General features: G+C 38.3%; 1 protein-coding gene across 1 annotated transcript in view; it reads right to left on the bottom strand.

Moving 5' to 3' along the window:
• The window catches only part of MTM1 (myotubularin 1), a 29,442-nt gene extending 20,185 nt beyond the window's left edge, over positions 1-9,257 (bottom strand). The window contains exons 1-5 of the mRNA XM_009889261.1: positions 9,192-9,257; positions 8,155-8,227; positions 6,542-6,636; positions 5,362-5,472; positions 3,245-3,346 (exon numbers count right to left, since the gene is read on the bottom strand). Coding sequence (XP_009887563.1) covers positions 3,245-3,346; positions 5,362-5,472; positions 6,542-6,636; positions 8,155-8,227; positions 9,192-9,254 — 444 coding nt within the window. The 5' untranslated portion in view covers positions 9,255-9,257. The remainder of the gene's footprint in view (positions 1-3,244; positions 3,347-5,361; positions 5,473-6,541; positions 6,637-8,154; positions 8,228-9,191) is intronic.
• Positions 9,258-15,626: the final 6,369 nt, after the last annotated feature.

Genomic DNA, 15,626 nt, shown 5'->3' with positions numbered 1-15,626 from the left:
TTTGGTAAGCTACTTTTTATGTTTCACTATGCAAATAATTCTGTTTAATTCCTTGCAGGTGCTAAGCCACAATTTCAACACAGTCTGTTTCAGTACTCCTACGGACTAAATGCTTGCCTTCAATATTCAATTTATCATTACCCTTTTGAACACAAAAATAACATGCGATTCACTGGTTGCTCACAACAAAATGTAGTTCTGCAAGATAAAGGAGAGAGCAGCTGCAATCTGACAATACAGTTTGGCAGTCTATTTATAAATAGTTATATATTTGCTCTATTTACCAAATCACAGTACATAAATATATACTCGTAGAACATGTAACATACACACAAGTTATTAAATATTTGACTAATCTTTATGCATTACAAAAGAAGCAGAAAAACTAGAACAAGAAGGTGTTATACACATGCAAAGAAAGTAAATTGTTTGTTCTATTTCTAACCTAGTGATTTATAATATATGAAAAGCGTAAACCAGTAAGCTTCTACTCAGTGAAAAGGCTGTCAGTTTCTCAGTGTGTTTAAAAATAAAGATATAATTACCCTTGCCTTTAATATGCTGTTACTACAACTCAGACATTTGTCTCACCTGTTCGTCTAAAAACTAAGATCAGACATTGTAGTATTTACATAATTAACTTCTGATCATTTGCAAATAGGGTAACCTGACAGCATTACTGCACTGAGACTGACTTAAGTCATTCAGAACGAAGCCTCAAGTCAAGATGTTTTTTGCAAAATGAAGAGCTCCATCAGACAGGCACCTATGCCGGGCCTCACTGCCACGTAAATCACCTTTGTAGATCCAACAGCAACACTGGCATGATCTGGCTCTCAGACATTTTAGATGACCAGGAGAACTAGCCACACTGGGAGTGGGAGAGGTCAAAGTCAGACAGCATGACTACCACTGTCTCCCATCAAAATTGACATTCCCACAGAGCTATCATAGTTAGAAATAAATACATATCATGCAGATATTATGGTGGTGAATAATCTTATAAAAATGATGATGTATAGTTTCAAGATAAGATCAGGAAGTAAAGCAGCTGCTATGCAGAAACTAAACTGCAGAGACTAACTATATCTCATCTTTTGTGGGATACTACACACATTTAATTTTGGGAGGTTTGGTTTTTTGGTTGGTTGTTTGGGTTTTTTTTAACTTTTTTAAAAATGCTTTCAGCAACAATATTCTTTCAATTAGCACAAGTTTGCAAATGCAACAGAGGATTATGGATAGCAGCTACATATTCCATATCAACTAAGCTATCAATCAGATGAGCTATCAGATTTTACATTATGTTATTTATTCAAGGAGATCTGAACCCAACCTATGCTCAAACTGGAGAGAGAGAAGAATTAGCTTCTGGAAGTAAGCACGAGAACAATATTGAGACACTGATGGACAGTTGCAAACAGACCTGTAACTTATTATAGGCTCTCAAAAACTGCTGTTGGAATGGTGATGGAGAGAAGAAGTCTTGAAAACAATAAGTACACTCCACTCAGTAGTAATGCTTTGGGCTGCATTTACCACCCGTTTGTTGAGAATGGTATAGCATGAAGAAATGGAAGCAAGGCATCTCTAAAAGTTTTTATTTAGGATCAGCTCTAAGGATACGGTTCCACTACAGATCTGACACAAAATATAAAAATATAGATAAAAATCAGTAAAGGTCTAAACCTTTACTGTCCCAACATTGCCTGCTTTCCACTGCAGAGCTGCACAAGCGTCAGTGCTGCCGAAGCAGCTGAAGATCGAGCATGCATTTCCACAAAGTGGTCTCAGCAAAATTACCAGTTTAACACTGCTAAAAATAGGATACGACTCTCTTTTCTGCTCCCCTGCCTGCTCCTTGTTCCACTCACACGCCCTCTCTTGCCCTGGTTCTGGTGCGTACTGATTTCAAACCAGGTCTCTTCAAATTACTAAAAGCGGCAAAAGACTAACTCAGAAAACAGAGTATTTTGTGCTGGATAAGTGAGCTACATTGGCTTACTTGGTGATCACACAATAATAAACCACATGGCTGGAAGGTAGGGACAAGGAGACCAGAGAAAAGCAAGACCTCAGCATTTTAGTACAAGAGGGCTGCCATCTTCACAGCTGTCATATGAAGCCACAGCACATTCTTTATAAAAGATGTCCCTGATCGAGCTGGCTGCATAATCAGAGTATTAGCATACGCTCAAAGCAGAAGGCAGGCATGTACAGCCCAGACATACTGTCATATTCAGACAGTGAAACCTTGTTCTAAACCAGCCACTTGAAGAGGCAGTCCCTTCATTCCTCTTCATTCACACCCACCCATAGATGTCCTGACCCCATCCTCACACTGGGCTAACAAGATTGAGAAAATGACTCAGGGTAAAGCTTTTATTTTTTTCTCCTTGTTTAGATTTAGTCCCTTTCAGTTCCCTATCTGGTTCACCATGCAGCCTCAAACTCATGCAGGGAAAACCAATGCAGGAATGAACAACCAGGCAGAAAGGCCCACCTTTGGCAGGATCAATTTAAACTGCTTGCTGAAATATGGTGAAAGCACACTAAAAATATTATATACTTGCTAAGTTCATTTTAAAGTTAAGGGCTCATCCACATTGTGACATTAGAAAATAAGGACAGATGCAACTATATAACATATATACAACAGTACACAGATTTCGACAAAGAAATGGAAGATAATAAATAGTAAACATCAATGTCGCTCAATTCCTTCCATAAGATTTTTTTTTTTTCACGTGAAATAAATCTGTGTAAATTCATTACTGTATTAGCTGCCCGTTATACTTTTCATCAGTTTCATCAATAAAACAAGTGTCTTACCATGACATCTTTTCTGGAAGTAAAACTTTTGGTGATTCATATTCATCATTGCCTTGGAGACTGTCTAACAGTTTAACATTTTCAAGAAATCAAGTAAGGCATGTACTACTATCTTTCCTAATTAGGAAGGATAACTTGCAGTCTCTAAGCAATGAAATCTGTATGGAACAGAGATGCTCAGTAGTTTATCTGAAGTATAGCATATAGCATCCATAATTTTACAAATACATAGATATAAGTGTTGTAAATGTACAAAATAAAAACATTAATTCTCTTTAGTTTATGCTGACACCAGATTCTGTGGCTATTCTTTTTAAGCAGCCACGATGTCCATTAGTAGGTCAAACAGTTAAAGCTAATTGGCAAGCACTCTGCATTAAGATGACTCAATAGTATATACGATGTAACTTACCAAGTTATGTGACTGAGGAAAAGCGTATTTTGTGAGGACTTCAAATATATCCCTTCTACTGTGCCCTTCTTGTTTTAAGGCAAACCGTAAATTTCTCATATCCTAAAACAAAGGCATTATCTTTTAAGTGAACCAAGGCAGTGAGATACTTTTATCTGATGTACAAATGCTATATTATACACTCAATATGATTTAGAATCTGCTTGCAACACGCCTCAAACCATTGTGAATGTTCAGTTTTATTTCTTATCCCATAAAGTAGAGCATAAGAATTCTACAAATAAAGCATTCTGTGTGATGCTTTGGCATAACGCGATCAGAAATGACTATCTGATTCACTAAAAAGTCTCATGGGCTATTGAATGCTTGCGGGATAGGAGTTACTCTATGTTTTCAAAATGAAAATTTGCCAATAATCTGTCTAGACTACATTGTCCCTAGCTATTTTCTCATCACTAATGTCAAAAATAAGCAGTCTGCACATTAGCTACTAAGAATCAAATGTGTATACATACTCCATTAATGAGTCAAGGAAAGGATCCTGAACTATCCACTGGGAACTCCCCTATGACCGTATTTTTTCATTGCAACGTAATTTTTTTGTGAAATTAAGGAAATAAGTGATAGCTGTTACATAAGCTTTTCACTGCTTTTACAGCTTACAAAGCCCCTGTTTGAGGCCCACTTCCAAGATTTTAGGATTATAGAAAAATAAGTTTCAGAACAAATGAAATAATGAAGCAATGCAGGAATAACGCCCTAAAAAAAAAAGATTACTGTGCAAAGCTTCTTGTCAATTACTGGTTCAGAAAGGAAGACCAATCCCCCTCCTCACATGCAGAGAGGATAGTTAAATAGACCTTGTATTGGGTTTGTGTGGCAACGTTTTGGTAGCAGGGAGGGGGCTGCAGGGGTGGCTTCAGTGAGAAGCTGCTAAAAGCTTCCCCTGTGCCCGATAGCGCCAATACCACCCAGCTCCAAGACAGACCTGCCGCTGGCTAAAGCTGAGCACGGTGGTAGCACCTCTGGGATAACATATTTAAGAAGGGGAAAAAGTTACTGCCCAACATCAGCTGGGAGAGAGGAGTGAGACTATGTCAGAGGAACAGCTCTGCAGCCACCCAGGGCAGCGAAGAAGGAGGGGGAGGAGGCGGAGCAGAGATTCCCCTGCAGCTCGTGGGGAAGACCATGGTGAGGCAGGCTGTCCCCCAGCAGCACATGGAGGTCCATGGTGGAGCAGATATCCACCCTGCCGCCCATGGAGGTCCATGGTGGAGCAGATATCCACCCTGCAGCCCATGAAGGACCCTACACCAGAGCAGCTGGATGCCCGAAGGAGGCGGTGACCTTGTGGGAAACCCATGCTGGAGCAGTCTCCTGGCAGGACTTGTGACCCCACGCAGGACCCACACTGGAGCAGTCTGTTCCTGAAGGACAGAAACCCACGGAAAGGACCCACGGTGGAGCAGTTCATGAAGAGCAGCCCATGGGAAGGACTCACATTGGACAAGTTTGTGGAGGACTGTCTCCTGTGGGAGGGACCCCACACTGGAACAGGGGAAGAGTGCGAGGAGTCCTCCCCGCGAGGAGGAAGCAGCAGCAAAAATGAGGGATGAACTGACTGCAACCCTCCTCCCCTGTCCCCCTGCACTGCCCGGGGTAGGAGGTGGAGAATTGGGAGTGAAGTTGAGCCTGGGAAGAAGGCAGGGGTGGGGGGAAGGTGTTTTAAGGTTTGGTTTTATTTCTCATTACCCTACTCTGATTGGATTGGTAATAAATTAAACTAATATCCCCAAGTGGAGTCTGTTTTGCCCGTGACAGTAATTGGTGGGTGATCCCTCCCTGTCCTTATCTTGACCAACGAGCTTTTCATTACATTTTCTCTCCCCCGTCCAGCTGAGGAGGGGAATGATAGAGCAGCTTGGTGAGCACCTGGCGTCCAACCAGGGTGAACTCACCACAGGCTTTTATACAAAATATGTTTCCTTGTCCAGTGCCAAAAAGCTCTTTTTAAATTCATCTGTGAGGAACGTGTTTTTTCACTCCTATAAATAGGTAAACAGTGAGAAAAGGAAACTCTAGATTTCATTTCCTACTGAATTATTGGAAAGTCTTACTTTACAGGTTATATCTAATCCATAAGAGTTCTCTCCTCTGCTTGAAGCTCCTCCCATTTTTTCAATCCTTGAAATTACGCCCAGCGGAACATTTAATATCACAACTGGATCCTGCAAGGGAAGTTTAAAGAAAAGATTAAACTGAGAAGAAGACTCAAGCAAAGACTCAAGAAGACTCAAGCAAAATGTTCTTATGCATTCTAGAATAGAAAGCAGACATGAAATACATACAGGAAGCAAAAGTGCGTTTCTGCGTTTGATTGAGTTACATGTTACGAACCAACATGTTATGAAGCTTGTACAGTCACTCTACAGCCTCGAACTTCAATGTAACATGCAACAAAAGTACTTCATACCTAATACAGTATGCAGGGAAAAAAGGTGTCAACACCCTAAAAGATGCTTTCTACTACATACTTCTGATTGCCTCTGCTTGCTAAGACTGCTTTATTGCTATACAGAATAAAGCAGAACAAAAAGAAAAAGAGATTACTAGCAGAGTTACCTGCAGCCAGGAAGACCTCCGTTCAATAGTCCTAAAACCTTTTTTTTTTTTTTAAAAAAAAATTATTATGAAACAGAAAACAAGCACATTTTATTCTATTTCATGTTGTTGCTTATCGAACACACTACTACTCCCTCCACCTAGGTGAGGTTTTATTGATCAAAGTATTTTTCTTTTCCTACAGCGAGGACAATCAGGATCTTGGTTTACTGAGAGCCATTTTAAGAACTATTGCACATCATTAGTTGCTGCCCTTGATCTACTACAGAACAAGTGTAAAGGGAACAACTATCAAAAAAGCTCCAACAGACAAAAGGTAAAGGTAAAGGTATCAGTTCAGTGTAAGTAAACTGTAATTTTACCAGGAAAAAAAAAAAAAAGAACCAAAAAAACCCACCTTTACAACACATTTAACTTTAAAGAACTTCAGTTTTTATACAGACTTCTTAGTGGCACAAAGACAATTCCTATTTAGTCATTAGACAATTAAGATACGGTTATTACAAACATCAGACCATTTCAAGTAAAAAGCCTCCCATGCAATTCCACAAGCAAATGTGTGCCAAAACTAAACCAAACGAACTGGCCACAAAACAAATCAAAGGCAGTGGGGGTGAAGGGAAGGGGGTTTAAAGCCAACTCATCCCACGGAAGTAATTGTGGCATATTACTCACATTCTCCACACTTCTTAGGTACAGCCTGTAGTTTGTGATGTACACTCTTCCTTTAACAGGGCCATTAAATGGACACATATAAATAACATCCTTGTCTGTAAGAAATGCAGCATTTCTTAAAGATTGTGAAAAGAAAAAGAATCAGAGCTAAAGACAGCATTGGTTAAGCAGCAGTAAAATAAAGACAGCTGCACTCATAAGAGCATTCAGAGATGAATGAACTTTAAAAGTCTGAATTTTGTCCACCTGAATCATTAAGAAAATGTGAAAGTTTGCCAAATTTGCCCAAATTAAATCAGATGTTTTCAGTAGCCTTCCCTAGTTAACATTTGTGTTCTCTTTCTCAGCACTACATGGGAGAGAGCAGGACATAGAACAGCAAGTAGATTTAAGTCTTCTCTGTGATTACTGAACCAGTGTATTCACTATCCTAGAACAAATACTGTTGATACTATTACATCTTTCAGTGCTCTGTAACCAATTCTGCATTGAAGTACGTAGTTCAAGTTGTAAAGTGTTCAGGGAACTCACCATCCTGCACAGAAACATTACATTTCAATTTAAGGCAATCAAATACAGCATGGCTATCAGCAACGTTTCAGCAAGGACAGCAACAAAACGAGTATTAACACATACTACTCAAAAAAGAAAGATTTCATTGAAGCAATGCCATTAAAGACTTAAATGAAGCACTACAAACCACCTAGTGCTCCCTGTCCACTCGTTTCTTTAGCCCATTCTATTTATCTGCCTTCCACAACAAGCACCCTCCTTCCAGTGTGCTGCCCCAAAGCACAGGCAATTTTCATAAGAACCATATCAAACATTCATCTTAGTCCCACACCCTCTCCCTCATGCCTTCCCCACAACTTTCCTCATTAAAAACATAACTACTTCCTCTGAATCACCACTTCGGTTCCATCTCAGCCAATCTTGTTTACAAACCCACCTAACAAATCCCCAGGCAGGGGGGGAGAAGACTCTTCACAAATAAAAGACAGACCCCTTTCAGTTGCATTCTGATACGTCAACACAAACTTTCATGAGTGGGAGGCTCCATTCCAGGAAGATCCTTCATCAAGTAAGACACCACTGTACACAATACATTAAGCTTCCTTATGCTACAACATTACTGCATGTAAAGGCTAATAAGCACATAATAGCTATGTGCATGTCATGTTGTGTCAAGGAAGCATAAGATTGCGCTTAGGGTAGTCACAGTTTGGACTAAGGCTCCACACTACTGTACAAGATATCAATCCTTAGTGGGTGGCATGTAGAACTCTCCACTTTGGAAAGCTTGGAGAAGCTCTCATCACTAGACATGTGCTACTTAGTCTGTAGATACAATTGTGACACATCTTGACTTGCAATTTCCTTGTATCAGAGAATCAGCCATGTGTGAAAATCAAGATTTTAAAGACTTAAAAAGTTATTTGTGGTAAGTGATAAAGTTTCTATTGCAACTACTCTAAAAAATTAATGACATTTTAGCACAACTTACCCCCGTCCCCAGCCCAAACCAGTCCAAATTATGAAACAATGCAGTAAGATACATGCATATGCCAGACTCCTAAACACACACAGCATTAGGCAGCTATATACCTTCATACCTGTAACTCTAGTCTCTCCTGGCAGGCGAGGTATTTCTTCATTTTGTTCCCAGTTAGTTCCATCTTTTAGAGTCTAAACAAAGACAAGTACAACAGCACGTTGTATTTTCTTTACAATTCCTTCAAGTTCCAGATTCAAAAATATCTCAAAGGTAATTTCTGCATGGGAAAGAACAAGTTTTCCCACAGTAGAAATTGACAGACCGAACCAAAACAGGAACATACACCACTGTCCTAAACTGCAACTATTAAGCATTTAGAGGTTGAACAGATCTGAAACAAAAGCATGTTTAGTCTTTCTCCTGCTAAAAGAATAGTTAATTATATTTGCATTAAATTGGAACTAAATTTCTATACTGTAAGTTCTCTGAAAGTTTTGTGCATTTAATTTTCTAAGTGTGCTGGGCTTGGAAGAACAAATCATCTGAAATCACTTAAGCAACGTACTCACAGGTACTACACACAATCTACTAACTTGTGACTTTCCCACGTTCAGCAGTTTTTAAAAATTATTAATAGAAAATAATCTTTGTTTTTGAAGAAATGTTTAAAAAGCTAACTAAAACCTTAGTTCTGTTTTCTTGCACACAGGTTATATTTTCTTCAGCCACACAGCATCAAAAAGCAAAGGGGAATGCCATTTAGATTATTTTAATATTTTAAAACTGAGCCAGCCAAACATAACTAGGCACAGCTTATCAATTGCAGTACAGAATCTTTCTACATCAAAGTGACAAAAATTTTCAGGAACGCCCCAGTAAAATGCCACAGTTTCAATGTAGAAAGCAAGAATAAGAGTAATATTTAGATTTGATTTTAAGCAGGGTCTCATAACTTGTGATACAGAGAATATTTCACCCATCCACTCTGAAAGACATTTAAATCACTTCCGTTAACTGCCTCAGAATTTTAGCCATAAAAATAAGTCTATACATTCAAGAAAAGAGTCACTCAAATACTCATTTATCTACCCAAATATGGAAAATAACAATCTCTGGGACATCTGATGTAAAAAACATGAAAAAAGTTACACTCACCCTTTTACTTGAGGAACTCTCCAAGGAGTTTGAATTATATTTAGGTGTTGACGACGAGGCCATACCAGCTATCTGAAAAAGCACAAATTGGAGACTTAAGCTTCCTGTTGGACTACATACTATTTAGAGGAGAGATTTTAGAATTTGGAGGTCCACAGGCAGACATCAAGAGCTTCCACGAATGTTTTGCAAATTACTATTAATATTAAAAAAATTACACAACGCCTTATAATTGAAGCTCACTACTCAAAAGCATCTGAATCTAACAAGAAATTCATTACTAGCTCTGGGATTGGTTCTTATTATAAGGAATATTCTGACTCAAGCTGTATTTTGGAATTCAGTTGTTTGAATACTATTATTAGTTCAGTCAACAGACATTGAAGTGCTTGTTTTAAGCAACAGGAGACACGCCATGAAATGCAAACTATTTGGAGCATTAGTATTAAGACTTTTCATTTAGGAAAACAGGAACAAATTACAAAATTATTGCACAGCTCTTGAAATCACAAGCATGTAAATGTTTCAAGTTTAAAAAAAAAAAAGAGAAGGAAAAAGCAGGAGTTCCACAGTACTTCTACATTTAAAAACAATCCCCCATTTCCTAAACTGAAACTTCAGTTAGCACACCAGAAGAGGGAGTGTCCAGCCTTCTGGTTTGAATACCCTTGATATGTTTAAAGGAAAAGGACTTTATTTTTTTTTTTTTTAATGGCATTGATTAAAGACAGAATCGCATGATACAGGATACATTTTCTTAATCATTTCCTGACATCGCACAAGGGATCTCTAGAACAGACACTGCAAAAACGGTCATACTTGAAGTTACTCCAAACAGTAACTTCGTACCAAATTGTACTTCCCTTTCACTAGTCACACGCCCTTTATCAAGCTGGTGTGACACTGTCCGGCGATGTTGAAGAGGTTTCTTTTGTTTGTGATTACAGACCACACAATCTTTGTTTCTATTCCATAAATGTAGCCTTAAATAAGCACTTTCTCTCCCCTCTCAACACTGAAAAAAGTTTGCACAGCCCTTTCTGCACCGTGATGTGTCAGCCCGTGCCCCTGCATGACTGTGGGCTCACAGTGACGCTGCAACAGTCCTACACGAGCCACAGCGACACATTAAACTGCAAAATCCAAAATGCTTTGAAGCTACTATAACAATACAGGAATGTGTCTGTGCAGGAAGAAGGTGGAAAACCACAACCCAAAGTTCTACAGGTTACCTCCTTACAGTGCCCAAGTCTTCCATATCTCATAAAGAAAACACAGGAAACCCGATATTGTGTTTAAAACAGTAATATTCAGTGATACAGCTTATCAGTACAAAAATCATACCCCTCCACAAACAAACAAAAAAAAAAGAGCCCACATTAATCCAATCCTGACTGTTCTGTGATTAAGTTGAAAAATGAAGAAAAATGCTTTTGAATGCTGCAGAGCCTGTGTGACTCCGTCACAGGGAGGTATTGCTTCCCTTCTGGGTCTCTGGCAGTCTCAGCTTTCTCCAAACACTGAAACAGAGGGGTCCTGAACTAATTTTAGTGCACCACCAACAATTTAAATGAAAAGAAATTAGCAATCAATATTAAATCATTGTTCTTTCAAACTACCCTCCACAGAAAAACTATTGCAACACTGTAGACTCATGTTTTGACTATAAAAATTTGAAGATTAAGCCAAGATAATTTCACATTTTTCTTTCCTTGCAATATTTTACATACTATAAAACTTAAGGTAGAGTTAACTTTTTCTAGATTGCTATGTTAACTTGCAAACATCCAGTATTTGTTCAGATGACTTTCCTTAATTTATAGAAGCTGAAGTTTTCCAATAACCATATATTTATGACGGTAAACGGTGTATTTACTCAGAAGCTGGTTTTAAAATGTTTTCCATATGAAGTAGGCTTTGTTCATATTTTAAGTGAGAAATACCAGGCGAGACAAAGAGACTAAAGCAAAGTAGCCCCAGTTTTTCTATGTCAGCATAGAAAGTGGTTTTAACTAGAGCTCACGTAAATTTAAATTAAGGCTGCACCAACCATGAGAGACAAATGAGCATAAACAAGCCCCAGAAAAGTGACTTTTAAAAGATGTGGCAACCCTGAATAGATCTGCACTGCAAAATGGAAATTTTGACTGCAGCAGGTACAGGCACACCCAAGCTAGCTGTTGATCTTCCATCCACAGCTATGCCACCAGCAAAGCCACAGAAAGACAAGCTTCACCCGAGCCCACCCAGGATCCTGGGCACTCACCTCGCTGCCAACCCACTGCCTAAGCTTGTAAGAACAAAAGCTCGTTTGGACACTCCTTATACATTTCAATACTACCTCCAATCGTATCGTACTTCTGCTGCTCACACAGTGAACAGTATGAAGTGTTTTAAAAGCCTTCTGTTTCCTCCTTTGCTTTCTATATTATTTCCTCCCTGACTGCACATTCACTAAGTTTTGGCTGAACTGTAGCATTACATGAGGTGAGTCACCATTCCAAAATTAATCATCTCACTCCAGAACACTGACTATAACTTTTCCAAACCTCAGTGTAAATTTGAAGGAATAAGCACAGATCCTTGCAGATTCTCAGAAAAATTTCTCTTTGCAGAATCTGACAATACAGCGGGACAGATCTCGCCTCCCCTCCACGCTGCCACCCCACTAGGCCACTCCAGACAAACGAAGTGTCTGTGCAGCTCTTGCAGCAGACCTGTGTACGCAAGTTCACTTTGTGTAAAATTCCGCCAACTCTCCAGGAAACTGATTTCTTTAAACATAATCTACAGTGAGAAAAAAATTCACTCCATGACTTCAATTTCTATAAAACATCTCATCACAGAATTACAACCAACTACTCTGTTTCATTTCCAACACCTCAATTATGCAAATTAGAATTATTCAGAGGTAATTAAGTTGAATAAATATGTATTGAAGGTAAGGTGTTATCTGTCAGATTATTTTTTTTTTTAAATCCATCAAACATTTTCACTTACGTTAACGCAAGTTACTTCATCAGTATGAGTGGAAGAATTCTTTTAAAGCTACCTAAATTTTGCTTTGAAATCCAATCACACTTTAAAAACCCAAGTAAAGTACTAACAAGCACATTTATAACCACCCACATTTCCCCGATTTCTGTAAGTAAACTATGGTCAAGTAATTAAACTTCACATTATAGAACACCCACTAGACAGCATTTAGAACAGTGTCCAGTTTTGGACCGCAGTACACGACAGGCATTGATAAACTGCAGTGAGTTCAGCAGAGGGTCACCTGGTGAACCAGGACCTGAAGCGCCTGCCGTATGAGAGGCTGAGGGACCTGGGAATCCTTCAGCCTAAAGAAGAGACAGCTTCAATGGGACCTCACAGCTCCCCACCAGTTCGTTTGACGTGGTCACTGAGAAGACAGAGCCAGGGTCCTCAAAGTGGTGAGCGATGAGAGGACAAGACACAACAGAAACCAAAGCAAACTAGGTTGCAGCTTGGTTTAAGGAAAAAAAAACCCAACAACCTACTTTTGCACTGTAAGGGCAGTCGGGCAGTGAAAAAAGGGCTCAGGGAGGTTGCAGTCTCCATCCTCAACAGTTTTAAAGACCCAACTGAACAAATCTTTGAGCAACTGGGTTTGATCCTGCTTTGAGCAAGGGGTTGAACTACAGACTTCCTGAAGTCGCCTCCAACCTGAATTACTCTATGGTTCTGTGATGTTCAGGCAACAGACAAGGTTGAGTTCTCATCCCACAAACAAGGACACACCCTTAGAGAAGTGGACTCCACTATATCAAAAGAGCAAACAAGTTTTCAAATACAGTTAAAATTAATATGAAATATTTCCTTTTATAATATTATTTCCTTTTCTCTCAAATTGTAGAAGCAGCTTCTGGCAACTTCCCCAAGTATTATTGCCATGAACAATTCAAAAACACACTCCATCATAGTCCTAAAATAGCTACAACTTTCTCATTATCACAGAGCAGCAGTAGTCCTTCCACACAGGGAAAAATCTTGCAAGTAGTTTTCCACTGCAAACACATTTTATTCCCCAGCATCACCCATATGTACTTCCATAGAAACTTCACGCTTGTCAGCAGCTGAACAGAAGTACAATTACTCTGCAAATTTAAAACAAATCAAGACAACTTTGTTTATGATATTTTGCAGTTACAAACAGTTGAACATTCTTCCCTGAATCAAGAATAGCAAGCAGACAAAGCAATTTTACTGGATTTAACTTGAACTAATAAACAAAGCTTTGTTAAAGTTACCAGAACTTAATATAGTAACACTACCAAGAAATGTAGGCTCCAATGATCTTACAATAACAATTAAACTACTTGGAACCTGTATTTTCATTAAAGATGATATTTATACTTGTGCTTCCTAGGATTCATAGGAACGGAGGCACAACAACATTTGAAAGGGTAGGCACTAAAGCCCAGATTTTAAGAAATCACTTCAAGGATCCTATCTGGTCTTTATGAATAAATGCTGACAGACATAAGCATGTGCCCACACAGAAAATCTAAAACTTTAAAACGTGTAATTAAGCTTTTGAGGGCTAAGAAACCTGAAATGACCAGCTGTTCTTTCCTTAAGGTTCTTCACTGCCAACAGGTTAGAGGACGTGTACAGTGCAGCTTGGAAAGACCACCAAGACTCTTATAAGCCATGTTTAGATTGACAACAGCCTGGTGAAAGTAGTTCTAATTGTTTATGATCCAGCAATAAATTAAAGCTTATTTGACATTTTGCTGGTCGTTTTAAAGCTTCATCTTCACATCAGAATAACACCAAATAATTTTAACTATTCTACAACCAAGCCATGCTTGTGTCAACCTAAAATCTTTACAAGTATGAAGAACTAGTTTATGCTGAAACACAACATAATCTGCATCTGCCAAAGGATTACTACCACAAACATCTGAGATCAAGTAAACTGCATCAACTAACTTGTGAGCATCACTTTCCAGATATTTAATATTTTTTACTCTCCATCACTGGATTAAAACTCTGGAAAAAAACACTTTCGTATTTGTACCTATATCAGCCATTTGGAGCAACAACAATTTTGACAACACTCAATGTAAAATGAAGTTTTTAATTTTGTATAGTCTACAATGTTCAATATGTTAACCTGGAAAAACTGAGGAAATTAAACTGCTAAATCACCATACACAAGACATTTACAGAATATACCGAGTAAAAGGTAAACGTGATGAAAAGACATTAGTGGCACATATTATTATAGTTGAAACAGTTATATTGTGTGTGTGTATATATTTTTATACATGTAAAAGAATGTCAGGGCCAGTGGACAAGCACAAGAATTACTTGCTTTTACCAGATCTACCAATGTGGTGAAAATGAACAACAAAAAGTTCAACAACATTTTCTAGAAGCATTCTGATTTCTGTCACACATCAATAACCATGACGCAGGATAACACCAAAGTTCTCATAATCCTGCTCCAGATAACGATTTGTGCAAGAATGAAAAAAGTCTGTGCATCTCCAAGGCTTCTCCAAAAAATATAGTTACAAAATTTACTAAGCCCCTTCACTCGCTGTCATAGGAAATCAGAAAGCAATTAGAACACTTCTAAAAAGAGTTACAATTGGACAATTATATGACACTTGAAAGCAATCAGTACACTGGGCTCATCATTTAAGATCTGCAAGGCATCTGCCAGTCTAAATTAAAATTATTTACATAGTTAGACCTGATACCATATAAGGTGTTATTTCAAAGAGAAGAAAAACAGTATTATATTAGTAAACAATTTTTCACTGCGTTTGAGAGGTAAGTGTAAGTTAGTTCAGGTATACAGAAAAAGCTGCTTGCACCCTCTTTTAAACAGGATGCAAAAAATGAAAAAGCAGGTTTATAATGACAATGTATACTGGTGTTACACAAAGACTGTAGAGTTTTGTTTGGTACAGTAACAACCTACAGAGCCAGTGTGACTATGCTGCCTTGTGTTTCCCATAGTAAAATTAGAAACATAAAATGCAAACTCCTAAAACCAAAACTACATCTGTCAGCACCACAACTGCACAGAAGAGATAACACATAATAAATAGGTTTTCAGAAATAACACATAGAACAGAGCAGAACTCTAGGAATTTCTAAGACAGTAGCAATATTAAGCTAAGACAACCATGAAGGCAGGAAAAAAAAACCCCAAAACTACTTCATTCTAAGTATTAAGAAGAAAGGAACATAAATCCTAAAAAGAAAATAATAAAATATGGCAAAGCAACAGTCCTGAAGGATCAGGCCAACAACAGCATCTAAGTTACCATATCAGAACATCACTGAAATAAGCATCAGCATCTTTAATACTAGTAAACGAGCAATTAATATAATTAATTCAAGAGTAGCCATTCATCTCATTAAATGTGAAAAACAAATTAGAATTAGACATAA

The sequence above is a fragment of the Charadrius vociferus genome, unplaced genomic scaffold (assembly GCF_000708025.1).
Source record: "Charadrius vociferus isolate BGI_N301 unplaced genomic scaffold, ASM70802v2 scaffold7, whole genome shotgun sequence".
Classification (NCBI taxonomy): Eukaryota; Metazoa; Chordata; class Aves; order Charadriiformes; family Charadriidae; genus Charadrius; species Charadrius vociferus.
The sequence above is the reverse complement of the archived record's forward strand: the minus strand, read 5'-3'. Positions and strand labels throughout refer to the sequence as shown.